This window comes from Dendrobates tinctorius, unplaced genomic scaffold (genome assembly GCF_039654945.1).
Source record: "Dendrobates tinctorius isolate UK_male_01 unplaced genomic scaffold, ASM3965494v1 ptg000026l, whole genome shotgun sequence".
In the NCBI taxonomy this organism is placed as follows: Eukaryota; Metazoa; Chordata; class Amphibia; order Anura; family Dendrobatidae; genus Dendrobates; species Dendrobates tinctorius.
In genome coordinates, this window is record NW_027361694.1 from 17,059,065 (window position 1) to 17,081,053 (window position 21,989).

At 41.2% G+C, this 21,989-nt stretch overlaps 1 protein-coding gene across 11 annotated transcripts in view; it reads right to left on the minus strand.

Annotated features, from left to right (window-relative positions):
- The window catches only part of MBNL2 (muscleblind like splicing regulator 2), a 199,622-nt gene that overhangs the window by 46,109 nt on the left and 131,524 nt on the right, over nt 1-21,989 (minus strand). For all 11 annotated transcript variants that reach the window (XM_073569557.1, XM_073569563.1, XM_073569556.1 and 8 more), the window contains exon 3: nt 626-790. In XM_073569557.1, coding sequence (XP_073425658.1) covers nt 626-790 — 165 coding nt within the window. The remainder of the gene's footprint in view (nt 1-625; nt 791-21,989) is intronic.

Genomic DNA, 21,989 nt, shown 5'->3' on the forward strand with positions numbered 1-21,989 from the left:
GAATAAAACTTTAAAAACAAACCATTTTGAAAGAAAGATATGATTTTGATATACAGGATTTATTGCTATAAAAAAGATAATGTTATTAAAGAAGTCTTACTGCTTCAAAGGACACAGAATTCTCACAAGGCCCATACATCAGGTCCATTAGGCGTCTAGAGAACTGAAACTTATTAAAATACCAAGGGAAACACAACGAGAATACACTTACTAATTGAGGTTCATGAAACACAATGCTGGCACCCACCTCTGCCCCTGAAGTGATGGTGACGTTGCATCCACGTGCAGTGTTGTGTACGTCACAAGGCGATGCAAGAGCACAATTGTTATTAACATCAATTTCATTGTGTGCTGTATCATGTAAATCACACATCTATTGTCAGAATATTTGTTAACTTTGTTGATTTAAAAGATCACATTTGACCAAACGTAATCAACAACAGTACAATAAAGCCAGAAATTCTGACCATTCTGTACACAGAATTATTACAAAGAATCATTTTCGTCACTCTTCATATTAGAATATCGGTAACCTCTCGTTAGATGGCCAGTCATCATGTTGTCTCTGTAGAGGACAAAGCTGGGCAGATGTTCCCATATATGTGCAGAATGGAAATGTACTTACCATTGGCTGCAGCTGTGTACCCGGGAACATGAACTGCATTTGCTGGGCAAGCATGGCTGCTGCTGTTTTCTGTTGGATGAGATTGTTCCTGCCATTAATTTCTAGCTGGGTTTTTAGGTGTGTTGGCGGATGAAGATATTTGCAGTTCTCCCTTGAGCAACGTCCCTGAAAAGTGGGGAAATATTATATTTTCAAGCCATATAATGGAAAATAAGAATTTCTAAGCTCTATACGTCAGTTAATCAACTATGTGGAGTTTGTGTAGAATTGCACAATTAGGCCCATGTTAACATGCTATACTGAGATACCATTTTGCTTAGAAAAGAACAGATTAGAAACGGCATACTATAATGTATTTATTATATAAATATATATATCTAATATACAGTATAAAGGTCAATGTGGGTGTGTATGTATGTATGTATGTATGTCCGGGATTGGCATCCGCACCGTCGCAGCTACAGCCACAAAATTTTGCACAGTCACACGTCTGGACCCCTAGAGCGTCATAGGCTATGTTGTGAGGTGAAATTTTAACCCCGCACGTTCCAATTCACCAAACAATTTTGCCCCTATCTACATAATGGGGAAAAAGTGAAAGGAAAAGTGTTGGAGGCAAATTGACAGCTGCCAGATGTGAACAAGGGGGACTTAAAGAATGAGAGCGATGGCGCCAAAGAGTATATACCGTACAGTTGCTAAGGTGGGGCCCTGACATGGGATACTCACCACACACGGGGATATGAACACACACAAAATGCGCCACACACTACCACGTGCTTCAACACATATACCACCCTCAGCACACATTTCACCACACATACACCAACCTTGCCACATAAAAGTCGAAACACAAAAGTCGCCACTCAAAACTCGCCACGCTGTCCCAGAGCTGTTTAAAAGATGAAAAATGAGCTATGATTGGTTGCTATCAGCAACAGTTTTCTTTGTAGACAGTTGTGGTAACTGAGGCTTATTATTCTTATCATTTCTATGGTGTTATCGTCCTTCTGTAAAGCTGGAAATAACACAATTTATTACCGTGCCAACACAGACCACCCTCTGACACAGACTGCAGGGGGAGCCCAGTATCACACAGGATAGGATTAGATACATGGCTCAGCAGTCAGTATCACACAGGATAGGATTAGATACACAGCTCAGCAGTCAGTATCACACAGGATAGGATTAGATACATGGCTCAGCAGTCAGTATCACACAGGATAGGATTAGGTACACGACTGAGCAGTCAGTATCACACAGGATAGGATTAGATACACAGCTCAGCAGTCAGTATCACACAGGATAGGATTAGATACACAGCTCAGCAGTCAGTATCACACAGGATAGGGTTAGATACACAGCTCAGCACACAGTATCACACAGAATAGTATTAGATACACGGCTCAGTAGACAGTATCACACAGAATAGGAATAGATACACGGCTCAGCAGTCAGTATCACACAGGATAGGATTAGATGCACGGTTTTTATGTGCAATATAATCATTATAATTTGTTATAATTAACCACAGTTGGTTACTATGCCCAGGCAACTCCGGGCTCTTCAGCTAGTGTGTGTATATATATATATATATATATATATATATATATATATATATATAGTGAGAGAGCGTTCACTGAATGTATTGGGGACACTCATTTGGCAGCGGGATTAAGACACACAAGAATGGTTTTCCACGTTAAACAGTCTATTCGGTTTATTTAGACAGCATAAATCACATGAAGCATAGTCCATTTCTTTACATCAACGGAACCTATTATGACCACAAGACTGTTCCAATAGCAGATACACCTGTCTGCCTTTCATACAACCCCCTTGTCCGAGGTTACCTTCCAGGAGCTCCGCTCTACACTCTGACTTCTTGTCAGTCCTGGCTTCCAAGTAAGCTGCCTACTGGGATCACTGTCTTGTATAATGACTTGCTCGACAAGCTCAAACCTGACAATTCCAGACCCTCAGAAGGACGGTAGCTTCCCCAACGTAGTAGCCGTCACAGATTCTGCAGATACATGATCTCCACCATATGCTTTTCAGGAAACCTGTCCTCTTTCAGGACCTTCCAACACAGAGACCATGTGACCAAACAACAGTCTCATTATATCCTATGAGGCACACTCATTGATGGGAGGTGTGTGGTTAGCCAGAACTGCCCAGCTCTCCAGTTAACCCTGCAAACCCAGTCCCTTATAAACTAAACAAGGCTCATGGAAGTAAAGGCCCCAGAGAAACATTCCAGGCTTACAGCACAGCGGACCTCCACCTCTGCGACATATACTGACCATTCACAATAATGCCGTTCACTGTCTCACTATATATATATATATATATATATATATATATATATATATATATAGTCATCAGATGTTGTTTCTCATGGTACAAAAACCTCACCTGATCCAATGCTATACATGTAAAATCAAGAAGAAGCTCCTGGGCCCAAGTCAAGATCTATACACATTAGAAACACCAATATTATAAATGGCATATGGTAGCTACAGGGGCTTTTGAGCCAATCAGACACCAGGGTCTGGGTGCAAAGGCTACTTCTGTGCCCACTATAGTTACACATCTACCCAACAAAATAATCAGTAATTTGTGAAACTCTTTTGATTATTCTGAGTGCAGAGTCCACCTGAATGCTGTCTTTGAATGAAGCTCAATGATATGCATTATGGCATAAATGTGGTACTGCTGGACTTCCTGGATCTAAGATAAGAGTCCATTTCCAAAGTGTTGATATAGAAGTAGGAAGCCAAGACCAGTGAGGACCAAGTAAACACTAGAATCAGACACGCAGGGGATCGAGGAAGACGAGTATCACTTCTTTCGTTATTTTACAGCAGTATGAGGTATTTAACAAAAATAAATCCCTGGAAAATCTCTTAAGACACTTCTTCTTAGATCTAGGGATAAATATACAATGCCGTTAAAGGTCTGGAGTGCCAGACGTCTGTAGTGTTAAATTTCCAGTTCCTTCCATTGTACATCATAATGTTTTCTCCATTTTGTTCAGGGTAACATTAGACATGAAGTCACAGACTGGATATGATACCATTAAAGCATTAGCGGTTATCATGTTGGGATAAGAGAATCATTTGATATGAATATGTTTGGTGTGTTTGATTTTCCTTTGTGGAAAGAATAGTAAATGGGGAAACGTACACAAGAACTGTTAATGCTGGTGCCATCCCAGGCATCTTTTTCATGGCAGGTTCTCCAATACTTTTCCATATTGCTGTTGGATGAAAGGCCCTGTCTATATGCCAAAACTAGGTGCTGAACAACACAACATCCTGACAGATGGCAGCCTCGGCTTTATTTCAGTATATTAACAGATCTTCATGTATCAGATAGCTAAGCTTCTCATGGACAGTCTGGTCTACTTTATCCTTCTGAGCAAATATCTTCTGAGTCAGCTTTGTGTCTGATCTGGCTGTAAGGAAGACATCTCATATTTCTCCAAAAGAAAATATATTCATTTCAAGAAAGAAAAAATTAATCTGGATTTGAAACAAATATAATGCAAATGCACTTGCCTATGTTGCCTAACCAGAAATTGTAAAACTCTTGTCATACTTTTTTTTGCAACTCTATTTATAGATTGAACTAGAGAAGAGCCCAAAGAAAGGGTTGGTAAGGACTCTTTCCACAAGCATCCTTGAAGGGTGCTCACAACTCTTCAGTGCTGTTTGTTGTCCTAAGTAAAATACGAGAAACCTGGACAGTTACGCACAGAAATCTGGTCTGTCACGTGAGGATATGGTGGTGATTGAGAGGAACCCTTCGATTAGTCAACTACTGCAAAGAGGACTGCTGAGGTCAGTGCATGGACATCCACTGATTTCATTGCTCCACTTTGCCAGCAGCTTTGGTGCAGTGGAGCTGAAACTCAAACTCAATTTGGTAAGAGACTGCTCGACAAAAATGAGGTTGTTCAAAGTGGGACCACCTCAATAATTTTAATGATGGTTAAATCTCTTCAGATATATAAAAACGTACAATTGTTGTGCTTTATAAATATAATTCACATTTTCCAATCTCCCGACAGTTTCTAATACAGACATCAAGTACACAGATGATCGAGCGATTAAGAAATGACCTTAGATATGTGAAATCTATTTCTGTGCCAGCCAGTCGTTGAAATCATTACATTCCAGAAGGACTGACCTCGGGGTTATTTAAATCTATGACTCACATATACTCAATGTTCACAGTGTAAGGCAAGAATTTGGCAGAATCCCAGAACTAACTGTGAAAAATGTTGGGAAAAAATCACAATATTACTTTGATGTATATTATGTATTTATTAAAAAAAGCAGTAAGATGATGTATTTCAAATAATACAGAGGCTTTATCAGTCATGTGAGATGAAACATCAGTAGACCCACATGGAAGCATAGTTTTGTTTTTTAATTACTGAGGAAATTGCACTAGTTATCGTGAGATTTGGCAGTTAAAAATAAAAGGGCAATATTATATTTAAATTGTTATGCTATAATTTCAGTTTAATAGCACTCTTTAATTCACTGCTGCCCTTTTTACATTTTACTATTTTTTCATTTTATGTTACTTTTAGGGATTTACTTTTTTGTGAGGACTCACTACATTTTATTTTAAAAAAAACATTATAATCCCCTCACTATAGGCCCATTGGGTACCTGGCTTTTAGGATTTGTCCAGCTTTGCTTTGAGCGCAGGCATATAATGGCAAAATAAATGCAATGTTAGCCAAAGTCAGGCCTACATTATGGGCAAGGCACTTGGTGAACATGCTCCTGAACCTCTGCCACCTTGAGGCTATATGATGCACCCAATTTGTAACAGGGGCATAATTATAGCAAGACCAAGGGTTGGTGTCACACCAGGGCCTTGGGAGTCTAAGGCTATATTTACACGTTGCGTTTTTGTTGCGCTTTTTTTTCTTTTTTGCAAAAATCTCACGCACACACCTTGTTTTTTTCTCTGACTAGATTGGAAAACTGCTGCGTTTTTGAAAACTGCAGCATGCCACTTCCAGCGTTTTTTTTCACCCCTAGAAAGCAATGAGTACCGTAAGTGCAAAATATGCAGCAAAAATGCAAATATCAAGTTTTAAGTGAAAAAGCAGGAAAAGCAGGATGTGAAACCCATTTATTTTTGTGATTTTGCCAAGTTTAAACCATAATGTCTTGACCAACTCAAGGGCCGACTAAAGTGTGAAAGTAAACAGTGTCCCACAAACTCAAAGCTCTGCCAATGTCTTAGGTAAACTATTCCTGACCAATTCAACTCCCCTTGCTGTTACATTTGTCGTGTATTTTTCATGAACTAATGTTAACTTTTTTGTTCCAAACAGTCACTATTTTTTCAGACATAGAAAATCTTTTTCCATTAAATAATTTGATCAAATTGCCCTTTTTTTCTAAAAAATGGTTTTATGGTTTTACATATGTCTTGCATTGGTGACCTCTGTTCAAAGCTGAACTTTGGAATCTTCAAAAACGCAGCAAAACCTGCATTTTGTAAATAACTTCTTTACTGCCAAGAGAGAATCTTTTGCCTGCAGAAAAAAGCGCAGCAAACACGCAACGTGTGAACGTAACCTAAGGGGCCAAATTGGTCCCTTTGGCCCATCTGAGAAGACCAAATCTATTACAAACCTGTGACAGTTGGAGGCCCTGCTGAACGTTATGCATTTAGGCACAGGAGTTTAAAGTTTCGACATTGCCTTCTACCCTGCATACTTAGACCTGCTTTTCTAGATCAGTTGTTCAAATTATAACTAAACTGGAAGAAACAATGATCGATCTGGCTAGTGGTAAGGAACCTATACTGGTCACACTATTTAACTTGTAGATGTAGGTTAATTTTAGGAAGAAACATGATCACCAACCCTAATCGGTAGCTGAATTAGAACCACAACAGTAACCATGGTCCTGCCTGCAGCTAAGGAACCTCTCACATACAAGATGTCACTTCCCGCAATAAACTCGTTTTGTGATTTTAAGTCCACTGCATCCTAATCCTAATCAGGGCTGCGAAGTCGGTAAGCAAAACCTCCGACTCCTCAATTTCCAAGACTCACGACTCCACAGCCCTGCCTCACTACTGAGCATGTGCATAAATTGCAGAACAGATTCATCTCATCTAAAAGCCGAGATCCTTCGATAAGGAGCAGAACAGACATGTACAGTGGGGAAAAAAAGTATTTAGTCAGTCAGCAATAGTGCAAGTTCCACCACTTAAAAAGATGAGAGGCGTCTGTAATTTACATCATAGGTAGACCTCAACTATGGGAGACAAACTGAGGAAAAAAAATCCAGAAAATCACATTGTCTGTTTTTTTTTCATTTTATTTGCATATTATGGTGGAAAATAAGTATTTGGTCAGAAACAAGCAATCAAGATTTCTGGCTCTCACAGACCTGTAACTTCTTCTTTAAGAGTCTCCTCTTTCCTCCACTCATTACCTGTAGTAATGGCACCTGTTTAAACTTGTTATCAGTATAAAAAGACACCTGTGCACACCCTCAAACAGTCTGACTCCAAACTCCCCTAATGTGAAGACCAAAGAGCTGTCAAAGGACACCAGAAACAAAATTGTAGCCCTGCACCAGGCTGGGAAGACTGAATCTGCAATAGCCAACCAGCTTGGAGTGAAGAAATCAACTGTGGGAGCAATAATTAGAAAATGGAAGACATATAAGACCACTGATAATCTCCCTCGATCTGGTGCTCCACGCAAAATCCCACCCCGTGGGGTCAGAATGATCACAAGAATGGTGAGCAAAAATCCCAGAACCACGCGGGGGGACCTAGTGAATGAACTGCAGAGAGCTGGGACCAATGTAACAAGGCCTACCATAAGTAACACACTACGCCACCATGGACTCAGATCCTGCAGTGCCAGACGTGTCCCACTGCTTAAGCCTGTACATGTCCGGGCCCGTCTGAAGTTTGCTAGAGAGCATTTGGATGATCCAGAGGAGTTTTGGGAGAATGTCCTATGGTCTGATGAAACCAAACTGGAACTGTTTGGTAGAAACACAACTTGTCGTGTTTGGAGGAAAAAGAATACTGAGTTGCATCCATCAAACACCATACCTACTGTAAAGCATGGTGGTGGAAACATCATGCTTTGGGGCTGTTTCTCTGCAAAGGGGCCAGGACGACTGATCCGGGTACATGAAAGAATGAATGGGGCCATGTATCGTGAGATTTTGAGTGCAAACCTCCTTCCATCAGCAAGGGCATTGAAGATGAAACGTGGCTGGGTCTTTCAACATGACAATGATCCAAAGCACACCGCCAGGGCAACGAAGGAGTGGCTTCGTAAGAAGCATTTCAAGGTCCTGGAGTGGCCTAGCCAGTCTCCAGATCTCAACCCTATCGAAAACCTTTGGAGGGAGTTGAAAGTCCGTGTTGCCAAGCGAAAAGCCAAAAACATCACTGCTCTAGAGGAGATCTGCATGGAGGAATGGGCCAACATACCAACAACAGTGTGTGGCAACCATGTGAAGACTTACAGAAAACGTTTGACCTCTGTCATTGCCAACAAAGGATATATCACAAAGTATTGAGATGAAATTTTGTTTCTGACCAAATACTTATTTTCCACCATAATATGCAAATAAAATGAAAAAAAAAAAAACAGACAATGTGATTTTCTGGATTTTTTTTTCTCAGTTTGTCTCCCATAGTTGAGGTCTACCTATGATGTAAATTACAGACGCCTCTCATCTTTTTAAGTGGTGGAACTTGCACTATTGCTGACTGACTAAATACTTTTTTTCCCCACTGTATAGGACACTTCATAACTTTCCCAAATTATTATGGAAACCTTTACCAAATTATTATGGAAACCTTTACATAACATTCTGCACTGAACTACTGTACCCATTTTATTATATATTTTAGGAGTAGGTCCATTTTATACCGACTCCACCAAAATGGACACCGACTCCATAGCCCTGAACCTAATATTACATTATATCACTTTGCTGTTTTCAACCTCTTTAATATAATTCCAAATCAGTATGTGAAAATAACCGTGAAAAAAAAATGCATATCAAGGAGTATATAAATTATTTTATTATAATTTCATTAAAAAAAAACCACAAAGCGCAAGATGCAAGTAAATTGCCCCCAGAAGCAAACCGTGAAACGCGTTGGGGCCTGCCTTTTCCACATCTTGCAGCAGGTTGGTCACTGGGTTGCCAGCTATTTGCATTTTGCCTTATTGGTTTCCCTAAAAACTATAGGGATCCACATTGGGACTCTCCCTCTATTAGCTGTCATTACTTTATTAATCATGTATTTATACATTTTTTCTACATTTGGAGATAATTAATCATTATTAGGTCTTTTTTTTACCACATTTCATTGGTTGTTATTTACGTACATCTAGCTGTATTTTATATGTATATTTTCTGTGGTTGGCATTTTCCGTTTCTTGGCACTTTACCTTGAATGCTAAATTTACTAGTTCTTTCCTCATTGCACAGGTCTACTTTATATTGCCGCACTGACTCTATGCTTATATACATGTTTATACGTGCCTTCTTTGTATGCTGAATATCTTTTTATGACAGCTTCCCTTTTGTGTGACAAATATATATTTCTGCCCTGTGTTTTTTTCCCCTATTGTTATCTACAGGGTGGCTCATTTATATGGAATGGTTGGTGATATCAACTTCCTGTTTGTGGCACATTAGTATATGGGAGGGGTAAACGTTTTAAGTTGGGTGGTGACCATGACGGCCATTTTGAAGTCGGCCATTTTGGATCCAACTTTATTTTTTTCAATGGGAAGCGGGTCATGTGACACATCAAACTCATTGAGAATTTCACAAGAAAAACAATGGTGTGCTTGATTTTAACGTACCATTATTCTTTCATGAGTTATTTACAAGTTTCTCTTCCATGTTGCAGAGGTTAACACGTGAGGAGCAGATAGAAATTGTGTTGATGTCTGGTGAACGCAGTACCTGGGTCATTGCAGCAGATTTCAATGCAAGACACCCTACGCAACAAAACTGTCACCATTCCCATTTTATTTAGATGTATCCATACAAATGGCCCACCCAAAAAAGTTTGCCTCATCACTGAACATAATGTTCTGTGTAAACTGAGGGTCCTGTTCCAATTTTTGTTTTACCCTTTCTGCAAATTCAGTGCGCCGATCGATCTGAGTCACCAACCATTCCCATTTTATTTAAGTGTATCCATATAAATGGCCCACCCTGTATATACTTACATATCCCATACAAGTGTGACTGCTCGGACGTGGCACTATGGTGTTGCTGCCCTTTTCATTACCAGTCTTTTACTTGCATCCTACTCTTTTTGTGCTTTTTTAATGAAATTATAATAACAAAATCATTAATATATTCCTTGATATACTTTTGTGTCCATTTCTTCTATTTGGTTATTTTACCTATTATGGATGAGCGTTTTTTGTTGATCAGGCCTTTCTATTTGGATTTCAAATCCTTATGTGGTCTCATTTTTCTGTATACAGTATAAAGAATTAATCATGTGTGCCCACACAAATATTTTTAAATCTGCATTGGGCTATGGGGCCCGTATGCCAAGGGGGTACAGTGCCAGCCATGATGCCTCCGCCGGTCCATCATCGCATGTTCGACTATCGACAAACTGGATGCCGATACAGTTGAAACTAATTATGAAAATAGGGAGCTTCATCTGACGCTATCCCCTCCATCATTCTTTCTCGGCGTGCAGCGGGCTTGATGACGTCACTACATGGCACCCGTTGCGCTGGGATGTGTGGCGCTTCAGAGCGCTCGCGGCATAGACCGGAATAGCTGGGGAATGAGGAAATGAAGTGAGTATTGCATTTTTTTAAAAATTGTGATGGTCATAAAACTGTATGGTGGACTATGGGGAGTGCATTATACTATTTGGAGGACTATGGGGAGTGCATTACTCGATGGAGAAATATGGGGAGAGCATTATTCTATATCAAGGACTATGGGATGTACAATAAACTGTATGGAAAACTGTGGGGAGTGCATTATAGTGAAAGGAGGATTATGACGAGTGCATTATATTGTATGGAGGACTATGGGGCGTGCATTAAACTGTATGGAGGACTATGGGGAGTGCATTATAGTGAACGGAGGATCATGGGGAGTGTATTATACTATATCGAGAACTAATGGGTGCATTATACTATATGAAGGACTATGGAGTGCATTATACTATATGGAGGACTATGAGGGTGCATTATACTGTATAGTGGACTATGGGGAGAGCATTATTCTATATGGAGGACTATGGAGTGTGCATTATACTATAGGAGGACTATGGGGAGTGCACTATAGTGAATGAAGGATTATGAGGAGTACATTATACTTTATGGAGGACTATGGGGTGTGCATTATACTGTATGGAGGACTATGGGGAGTGCATTATAGTGAACAGAGGATCATGGGGAGTGTATTATACTATATTCAGAACTAATTGGTGCATTATACTATATGGAGGACTATGGAGTGCATTATACTATATGGAGGACTATGAAGGTGCATTATACTGTATGGAAGACTATGGAAAGTGCATTATAATATATGGAGGACTATGGGGAGCATTATACTATATGGAGGACTATGGGGAGTGCATTATATTATATGGAGAACAAATGGGTGCATTACGACATACAGAGGACTATGTGAAGTGCATTATACTATATGGCGTACTACAGGGAGTTCATTGTACTATATGAAGTGCATTGTACTATATGGAGGACTATGGGGGTGCATTATACTATATGGAGGACTATGGGGAGTGCATTATACTAAATGGAAGACTAGAGGGAGTGCATTATACTATATGGAGGATTATGGGGGTGTATTATACTATATGGAAGACTAAGGGGATTGCATTATACTATATTGAGGATTATGGGGTGAAGTATACTATATGGAAGACTATGAAGCTCATTATACTATATGGAGGGCTTTGTGAGGACTATTATAATATATATAAAGGTATATGTGGCAGCCATTATATTATTTAGAGGGCTATGTTAGGGGCATTATAATATTTGCAGGGCTAAAGGGGGCCAATATAGTGTGGTGACATGTGGGGCCATTATACTGTATGTAGGCCCTTTATACTGCATGGAGGGCCGTGTGGGAGCCATTATACTCTTTGAAGGGCTAATAGTGGCCATTACACAGTGTGGTGATATGTGGGGCCAGTATACTTCATGGAGGGCTGTGTGGGGGAAAGTTGGGAAATCTTACTCTTTTGGGGTGATCATACTTTGCCTTGGAAGTTGAGGTGGGGTACAGTAGGGTCATCACACTGTGTGTGTGTGTGTGTGTGTGGAGGAATTCACTGTGGGGGTATCATGCAGTGCTTGTGTTCCATCATACTTAATGGGTACAATGAAAGGGGAATCTAATGCTTCACTAGGAGGAAAATTACTTTGTAAAGGCCACAAAGTTGTGGGATATGCTCTTCTGTGACCCTGCCGATTATACATAATTTTTGTTGGGGGGGTGGGCAATTAAAACTTTTACTATGATTTCTATGTATGCCCCTGATCACCATCTAATGATGACACCAACAAGGGCTTTCTTTACCATCTTTTGTAATTGGATCCATCCTCCAGTAGTTTTTATGCTGTTAGTTGAGCATGCTCAGATGCACCTAAAGACCCTAATAAAACAATTGACAGCCAGATTGTGATAGAGTTCAGCTATGCGGTGATGAATATCTCACTGACACCAGCCATATTTGCACCTAATGACCCTGACTAATTCATGGAAAATAGATTCCCTTATGACCTCTTCCAATAGAACATCTCCAACACTCTCTCACTGAGAGCCATGTTGAAGCACAGCTCAGCTTTGTGTGTAGGTGAGACCATGATCATGCTCTTAAGCCACCAATGAAATGTGGTGTTTGTAAACAGTATTGCATATTGGTAAAACAGTAGTTCACAGTCACAAGACTCAGAACTATCAATTGTCACCTCATGATTATAAATAAAAATTGCCCATATAGAGACATATCGATCTCTATCGGGATGCACATATGAGAGTAGAGGGAAGGACCTGCAGCACTAAGAAGGAGCAATGTGCTGCTGGGAAATGTAAGTGTAAGAATAGGACCGCCCATGTGAAACTGGATGCAGAGAGGCGCAGAAGAGATGAAAAAGAGTAAAGGTAAAATAACTTTGTTTGGCTTGTACTGTAAATTAACAATAACCATGGAGATGATGTGCTTTGTAAATAATATTGGCATTGTAGGAATAACCTTTTAAATCGTGTAGGGTTATCACAAATGCCAAAGGCAGATGGTGTTTCTGGAAGCGTGAATGTTATTGTGTGCGCATATTCGCTGTAAATGTTGCTTCGTACACAAGTTAATCATCAGTTTATTTCAGCTAGATGCATTTAAATCCATGTATGAATGTACTGTACAGTGCAGTAATACTCTCAGCATTAGCTCATTTTTTAAGCAATTACACCATTGCTTGAGATTATTTTTGATATCATGTCGTACTTCAGTAAAAAAGAAATGCAGTGGAACAAACATGGTTTTTATTATATCACTGAATGTACTGTCATATAGAAAGAGGTCAAGATTTAGCTCAGCTTTAAGAGGGATTGATGACCTTGACATGACTTTGATACTAAAGTTCAGCCACAGTGCACCAAGGAAAACTGTCACATCTGTAGTCAAATATAATATTCACAGCCATATCTGTAAAGAAAATGTGTTTCCAGTGATACAGAGCTGTCATATCTGTGGCTTAGTACAAATTCTGACGCCAAATATACAAGGAGATATGGAAGGTCTCAAATGATAGCAGCAGATAAATATATCACTATACACACCTTCATATGTTTGACCTGAACCATACAATATTTGTTGACAGATGATGACATTCTTCACACGACTGGCAGCTATTATGGCATGTCTCGTCTGTTTTATTCTCTGGAGTATCTATATAAGGCTACAGTTGTGCTCAAAAGTTTACATACCCCGTCAGAATTTTTGCTTTCTTTGCCTTTTTTTCAGAGAATATGAATGATAGCACAAAAATTTTTTCTCCACTCATGGTTAGTGGCTGGGTGAAGCCATTTATTGTCAAACTACTGTGTTTTCTCTTTTTAAATCATAATGACAACCCAAAACATTCAAATGACCATGATCAAAAGTTCACATACCCTTGTGATTTTGGCCTGATAATATGCACAGAAGTTGACACAAATGGATTTGAATGGCTACTAAAGGTAACATTCTCACCTGTGACCTGTTTTCTTGTAATCAGTGTGTGTGCATACAAGTGAGTTTCTGGGATCCAGACAGACTCTTGCATCTTTCATTATTTCATCCAGCCACTGATGTTTCTGGATTGTGAGTCATGGGGAAAGCAAAAGAATTGTTAATCGATCTACGGGAAAAGGTAGTTGAACTGTATAAAACAGGAAAGGGATACAAAAAGATATCCAAGGAATCGATAATGCCAGTCAGCAGCGTTCAAACTGTGATTAACAAATGGAAAATCAAAGGCTATGTATAAAAAAAACCACGGTCAGGTAGACCAACAAAAATGTAATCCACAACAGCCAGGAAAATTGTCCAGGATGCAAACAAACACCCAACACCCACCAAAGCATTAACTGAAATACTGGACTCTCTAAAACCTGGTGGTGTGGCTCTTTCAAGATGCACAATAAGGAGGCACTTGAAAAAAAATGGGCTGCTTGGTTGAGCCGCTAGAAGAAAGCCATTACTACACAAATGCCACAAAGTATCTTGCCTACAATACACAAAACAGCACAGAGACAAGCCTCAAAACTTCTGGAACAAGGTAATTTGGAGTGATGAGACCAAAATTGAACTTTTTGGCCACAACCATAAACGTTACATTTGGAGAGAAATCAACAAGGCCTATGATGAAAGGAACACCATTCCTACTGTAAAGCACAGAGGTGGATCGCTGATGTTTTGGGGATGTGTGAGCTACAAAGAAACAGAAAAATTGGTCAAAGATGAAGGAAAGATGAATGCAGCACGTTATCAGCAAAAACTTGAGGCAAATTTGAAATCATCAGCCCGGAAGCTGCGCATGGGGCGTACTTGGACATTCCAACATGACAACGATCCAAAACACATGGCCAAGTCGATCTGTCATTGAGTACAGTAGAACAAAGTGAAGGTTCTGGAGTGGCCATCTCAGTCTCCTGACCTCAATATCATTGAGCCACTCTGGGGAGATCTCAAGCATGCAGGTCAAGCTATACAGCCCAGGAATTTACAGGAAGTGGAGGCTTTTTGCCAAGAAGAGTGGGCATCTTTGCCATCTGAGAAAACAAAAGAACCTCATCCACAACTAACACAAAAGACTTCAAGACATCATTGATCTTAGAGGGGGCAATACACGGTATTAAGAAATGGGGTATGTGAACTTTTGATCGGGGTCATTTGGATGTTTTAGGTTGTCATTATGATTTAAAAAGAGAAAACACAGTAGTTTGACAATAAATGACTTCACCCAACCACTAACTATGAGTGGAGAAAAAGGTTTAGTGTTATCATTCATATTCTCTGAAAAAAAGGCCAAGGAAGCAAAAATTCTGACGGGGTATGTAAACGTTTGAGCACAACTGTATGTGCCCATGATCAGGAATAGCAGCGTATTTTCGCTGCCTCCAAAACGCTGCGTTCTAATCATGCAGGTAAGTCTTCATGTTCTTAGTGAACCATGCGAATTTAACGCATCTAATGAATGGAGATAGGTGAAATTCTGTGGAAATAGGCAGTCTGCAGCTCATAAACCCGCACCGTGAAGGAGTGTACACAGTGGTAAATGGAGGCACACTAGGGACGGGATTTCCATAAATCCCATCCACTGTGCTTCTAATGTGGAATGCAGCGTTTTGGATGCAGCGCAAATCTTGAACGTGGGCATGCATCCTGTAACACTGTCATTCCTCCTGGTAATGTGTCAATATATAACATGGCACTATTAGCACTATCAGCATTGATAAATTGTGTTGCTCATTGCAATTAAAGTGATCCCAGCTGCAAAATACAGTTATATGTTAAAGTTTGGGCACCCCTATTAATGTTAACCTTTTTTCTTTATAACAATTTTGGTTTTTGCAACAGCTATTTCAGTTTCATATATCTAATAACTGATGGACTCAGTTATATTTCTGGATTCAAATGAGGTTTATTGTACTAACAGAAAATGTGCAATCTGCATTTAAACAAAATTTGACCGGTGCAAAAGTATGGGCACCTCAACATAAAAGTGACATTAATATTTCGTAGATCCTCCTTTTGCAAAAATAACATCCTCTAGTTGCTTCCTGTAGCTATTAATGAGCTCCTGGATGAAGGTATTTGTGACCATTCCTGTTTACAAAACAATTCCAGTTCAGTTAAGTTTGATGGTCGCCGAGCATGGACAGCCCGCTTCAAATCATCCCACAGATGTTCAATGATATTCAGGTCTGGGCACTGGGATGGCCATTCCAGAACATTGTAATTGTTCCTCTGCATGAATGCCTGAGTAGGTTTGGAGCGGTGTTTTGGATCATTGTCTTGCTGAAATATCCATCCCCTGCGTAACTTCAACTTCGTCACTGATTCTTGCACATTATTGTCAAGAATCTGCTGATACTGAGTTGAATCCATGCAACCCTCAACTTTAACAAGATTCCCGGTGCCGGCATTGGCCACACAGCCCCAAAGCATGATGGAACCTCCACCAAATTTTACTGTGGGTAGCAAGTGTTTTTCTTGGAATGGTGTGTTTTTTAGCCTCCATGCATAACGCCTTTTTGTATGACCAAACAACTCAATCTTTGTTTCATCAGTCCACAGGACCTTCTTTCAAAATGTAACTGGCTTGTCCAAATGTGCTTTCGCATACCTCAGGCGACTCTGTTTGTGGCGTGCTTGCAGAAACGGCTTCTTTCGCATCACTCTCCCATACAGCTTCTCCTTGTGCAAAGTGCGCTGTATTGTTGACCGATGCACAGTGACACCATCTGCAGCAAGATGATGCTGCAGGTCTTTGGAGGTGGTCTGTGGATTGTCCTTGACTGTTCTCACCATTCTACTTCTCTGCCTTTCTGATATTTTTCTTGGCCTGCCACTTCTGGGCTTAACAAGAACTGTACCTGTGTTCTTCCATTTCCTTACTATGTTCCTCACAGTGGAAACTGACAGGTCAAATCTCTGAGACAACTTTTTGTATCCTTCCCCTGAAAAGCTATGTTGAATAATCTTTGTTTTCAGATCATTTGAGAGTTGTTTTGAGGAGCCCATGATGCCACTCTTCGTAGGAGAATCAAATAGGAGAACTACTTGCAAGTGGCCACCTTAAATACCTTTTCTCATGATTTGATACATCTGGCTATGAAGTTCAAAGCTCAATGAGGTTACAAAACCAATTTAGTGCTTCAGGAAGTCAGTAAAAAGTAGTTAGGAGTGTTCAAATCAAGAAAATGATAAGGGTGCCCATACTTTTGCACCGGTCAAATTTTGATTAAATGCAGATTGCACATTTTCTGTTAGTACAATAAACCTCATTTAAATCCAGAAATATAACTGAGTCCATCAGTTATTAGATATATGAAACTGAATTAGCTGTTGCAAAAACCAAAATTGTTATAAAGAATAAAGGTTAACATTAATAGGGGTGCCCAAACTTTAACATATGACTGTAATCTTTTGCACCGGCCAGCGTCATTATGGCCATTTTAAAATGTCATGGGTAAATTCAATGGCCATCGGTATCTGGATCACACACATCATTGAGGACCTGTAATTTCTAGTATGTCTGGAATCTGTAAATGGGGCAACCTTTGTGGGTCGAGCTGTGTATGCACCTCTGGGTCGTATTGGGTCTGTCAGGGTCTAATGTTGTGCTGCCACTTTGACAGGTAGAATAGTGCAGCTTTCTATGCTATTGTTCCTGCCATATCTCACAGAATTTCTTATAGGCTCTGGATGGAGTTTCTCCTGGCAGTTTTCACATTTATAATCGCTTCCTTAGGGGGATACGTCGTTTAAACTTTTTGGAATTAGCGGGTACTAGGGTTGAAAAGGTTGAGGAACTAGCATTATTCCTTTCATTCCTCTAGTCCACCAGGGATGCAGACATTTAGATTTTCACTGCCAAAGGAAACATTTTGTCTTGTCAGAGGGAAAAGGAAATAAAAATATGACAAACATTGACATTTGGACACTAAGACAATTTGGGAGAAAAATGTCAGACATGAAGTTAAAGGCGCAGTGCAACATAAGACCGAGCTCGCTGGCACCAGCAGAACCTGATAACACAACCATTTTTCCAATACATTCAGATCTGTGGATGGAAAAATAAATGACATATTACAATAGGAAAATATAAAATACAAGAAGCAGAATAGCAAAGTCTGATCTCCCCAAATATGACGACAATGTGCCATACACCTGTACAGAAAAGGATTAGCAAGTAAAAATGGCTAAGATGACACAGACTGAACTGTGTCCCTTTGTGCTTCCTGGACTTAAAGGTTAATAACTAATTAGAGAGCACGGTCTCATTCTCCAAACCTATTAATAAACTCCTCAGCTTATTAAACCCATTCTGCATGCACTCTCGGCTGGCATGCTTAAAAATAGGATAAACCAACTAACTTATTAAGAAACTTATCCCGCTAGAGGAGACAATAGGAAAGCTATTACTGTGACTCAAAACCTTCCGCTCCAATGCAGATTTTTTGCAAACACGTTGAATGGATGTGAAAGATGGACATGTACGGGGGCGTGGCTATGCCGTGAGCAGGAGAGGACGCTGGCTAGGAGAGCTCCTCCACAACCTGCTGGATCCTGAATTCTAGACCCCTTCCTGGTGGCTCACCTGGTGCTGTCTGGACCCCCCTAGACGTTGGGACCCCCCGGGTACCCCGCAGCAAGTCGTGAGAGACCTTTTGAGAGCGGGGAGGTTGGGAGCGGGCGGCTGATCCCCCACGAGGTGGCGGCCATCTTGGACGCGCCGCTCTGCCACTGAGAGCTGCGGCGACGCCACACATCGCTGCACCGCTGCCGGGCAGTGAAGACACCGGCTGCCAATCTTGAGGGAGCGCACGGTGAGTGCCCTGAAAAAGTGGGCCCTGTGTGCTATCCCTCCTTCATTATCTGCTCACTGCTCCGGCTGGCGCCATTGCTAGGGGAGGTTCTGTGCATCCTCCCCCACTGCAGCTGCCTGTGTGGGGCCCCCTCTCCCTCCCCTGGCCACAAGGAACTGTGCTGAAAAATATTGGTGACTTTCCTCATAATCCCTGTGGCATCCCTCTGTGGCCTGAATTATAGTTAACTATTACTAACCCTGCTGTGATCCCCATCTGCGGTGGGAGATATCCGGACCACAAGTTTTCAGCTGTTTTATTGAACCGCACTGCAGATAGCCATGAGTCGACTTAAAGGGTCGGGAGCGGCGGAAAAACTGAAAGACCTGACCCCGCTGAAAATATACGACATAATAGAAACACTTCCTCTCAAGTTCAACGCAAAAATCGCCCTTCTGGGGGTGACGTTGAGACGGAACAGGAGGAATTGACCCTTAAACAGGCGTCTGAGCAATTGATGCAGGCTATCTCTTTGACCAGAACATCCCTAACGGAGAAAATTGAGGATGTTTATACGGAGGTGGGGAGACTTTGTCAGGATATGCAGGCCAAGAAGGGACGCATTACGGAGGTGGAAACGAGGGTGTCCAGAGTAGAAGATACCATTACACCTATGGAGGCTAAATTAATGAAGGTGGCGGGCTCCATGAATGCTGGGAAGCAGAAGGCGGATGACTTTGAGAACAGAATGCGCCAGAATAATATCCGCATTGTTGGTCTGCCTGAGCGCTCGGAAGGTCAGCATCCTGAGCAGTTTCTGGAGGATTGGCTTAAGACCTCCCTGGGAAATGAATTCTCCTCAATGTTCGCTATTGAAAGAGCGCACAGGGTCCCTACAAAACCCCAGCCTCCGGGGCCCCGCCTCGGCCTTTCTTGGCACGCTTGCTCATTTGCAAGGACGGAGATACCATTCTGCGCTTTGCACGACTAAAAAGTCCGATTAAGTTCAACAATTCTGTCATCTCCATCTTTCCAGACTTTTCCATGGAACTGCAGAAACAGCGGGCACAATTCATCGAGGTCAAGAAACAGCTCAGGGACAGGAACATTGTATACTCGATGATATATCCGACTCGACTTTGGGTTGTTTATGAAGGTTCCTCCGTATTTTTCACGGACCCGGCGGAGGCGACTGAATGGCTGCAGTCCCGTAAGGGATCCCCTGCGAAGGAATCCTAATGAGGCAGCAGTTATTTCGGATCCTGTCAGCCAAAGGTCTAATTGGAGCTCTCTCGGCGAGTACCCAGATATAAACAATACCTGACGCTGTGTTCAGTGATGGTATCCCCTTGTTTATTTTTTGATGGGGGCATGAGACTGTGCTCCTAGTTACTAGGTTCCTGTTTTTTCTTTTTCAAAAGTTATAGTTTTTATAGTTACTTAGGCAAATGCCGCAGCCGACGCCAATTTTGCTATCTGGGTGGGATCTCTGCACTTGGATCGGGCACCATTATGCAACATAACCAGATGGGTGGGTATGGGTTCTGAGTTGATTTGTATGACTTGGAATGTAAGAGGTATAAAAACCCCTCGAAAGAAAATTAAGGTGTTCTCACAAATTAGACATTATCGCCCTCACATTGTGGCTCTGGTTGAGACGCACCTGACAAGGGATACGGTTCAGTGGGGACAGAAACCATGGGTGCAATGGTTTATACATGCTTTCCACACTAGCTATTCAAGGGGAGTTTCACTGTTAATTCATAAAGATGTGCGGTGGGAAACCAGGGAGGCCCGGAAAGACCCTGAGGGACGATTTGTGTTTGTACATGCGCTGATTAATTCTCAGAAATATGTTATTCTGTGTATTTATAATCCCCTCCGACCAATCTGTCAATTATCCAAAAGGCATTGAGCTTCGCTTTGAATTATCCAGATGCACACGTTATTTGTATGGGAGATTGTAATTTGGTCATGAACAGTCATCTTGATAAGTTGAGATTAGATGATGGAGTACAAAGTGGGGCCCCCCTCCCCGGTTACGTCCCAACTGTCACAATTCATGGCGGGTAGTGGGTGGTTGGATCTTTGGAGAATGCGCCATCCTGAAACGAGGGAGTATAATTGCCATTCCTCCACTAAACGCTCTCTGTCTCGCATAGACTACATGTTTAGATCCAGCAGTCTGGCGGCGTGGGTGGATGATGTTAAACATGGAAGTAGGGGGATATCGGATCATAGCCCAGTTGTTCTTAAACTTAAATACGGGCAATCGACCAGTAGGATAACATGGAAGTTGAACCCTTTTTGGCTGAAGTTGATAACATCGCCTGATAGAACGATAAATCAGTTACGTTGCTTCATCTCGTCTCACCCTGAACCCCGAAATATTAATGTATTTTGGGATGCTCTTAAAGCCTATTTAAGGGGTTGTTTATCCTCTACGATCTCTTACATTAAACGAGAAACATCGGAGGAGGATGGCGAGATGGAGCGACGTCTGAAAGATGCGGAAGCAGCCTATATACAGTCATGGCCAAAAGTATTGACACCCCTGCAATTCTGTCAGATAATATTCAGTTTCTTCCTGAAAATGATTGCAAACACAAATTCTTTGGTATTATTATCTTCATTTAATTTGTCTTAAATGAAAAAACACAAAAGAGAATGAAGCAAAAAGCAAAACATTGATCATTTCACACAAAACTCCAAAAATGGGCCGGACAAAAGTATTGGCACCCTCAGCCTAATACTTGGTTGCACAACCTTTAGCCAAAATAACTGCGACCAACCGCTTCCGGTAACCATCAATGAGTTTCTTACAATGCTCTGCTGGAATTTTAGACCATTCTTCTTTGGCAAACTACTCCAGGTCCCTGATATATGAAGGGTGCCTTCTCCAAACTGCCATTTTTAGATCTCTCCACAGGTGTTCTATGGGATTCAGGTCTGGACTCATTGCTGGCCACCTTAGAAGTCTCCAGTGCTTTCTCTCAAACCATTTTCTAGTGCTTTTTGAAGTGTGTTTTGGGTTATTGTCCTGCTGGAAGACCCATGACCTCTGAGGTAGACCCAGCTTTCTCACACTGGGCCCTTAATTATGCTGCAAAATTTGTTGGTAGTCTTCTGACTTCATAATGCCATGCACACGGTCAAGCAGTCCAGTGCCAGAGGCAGCAAAGCAACCCCAAAACATCAGGGAACCTCCGCCATGTTTGACTGTAGGGACCGTGTACTTTTCTTTGAATGCCTCT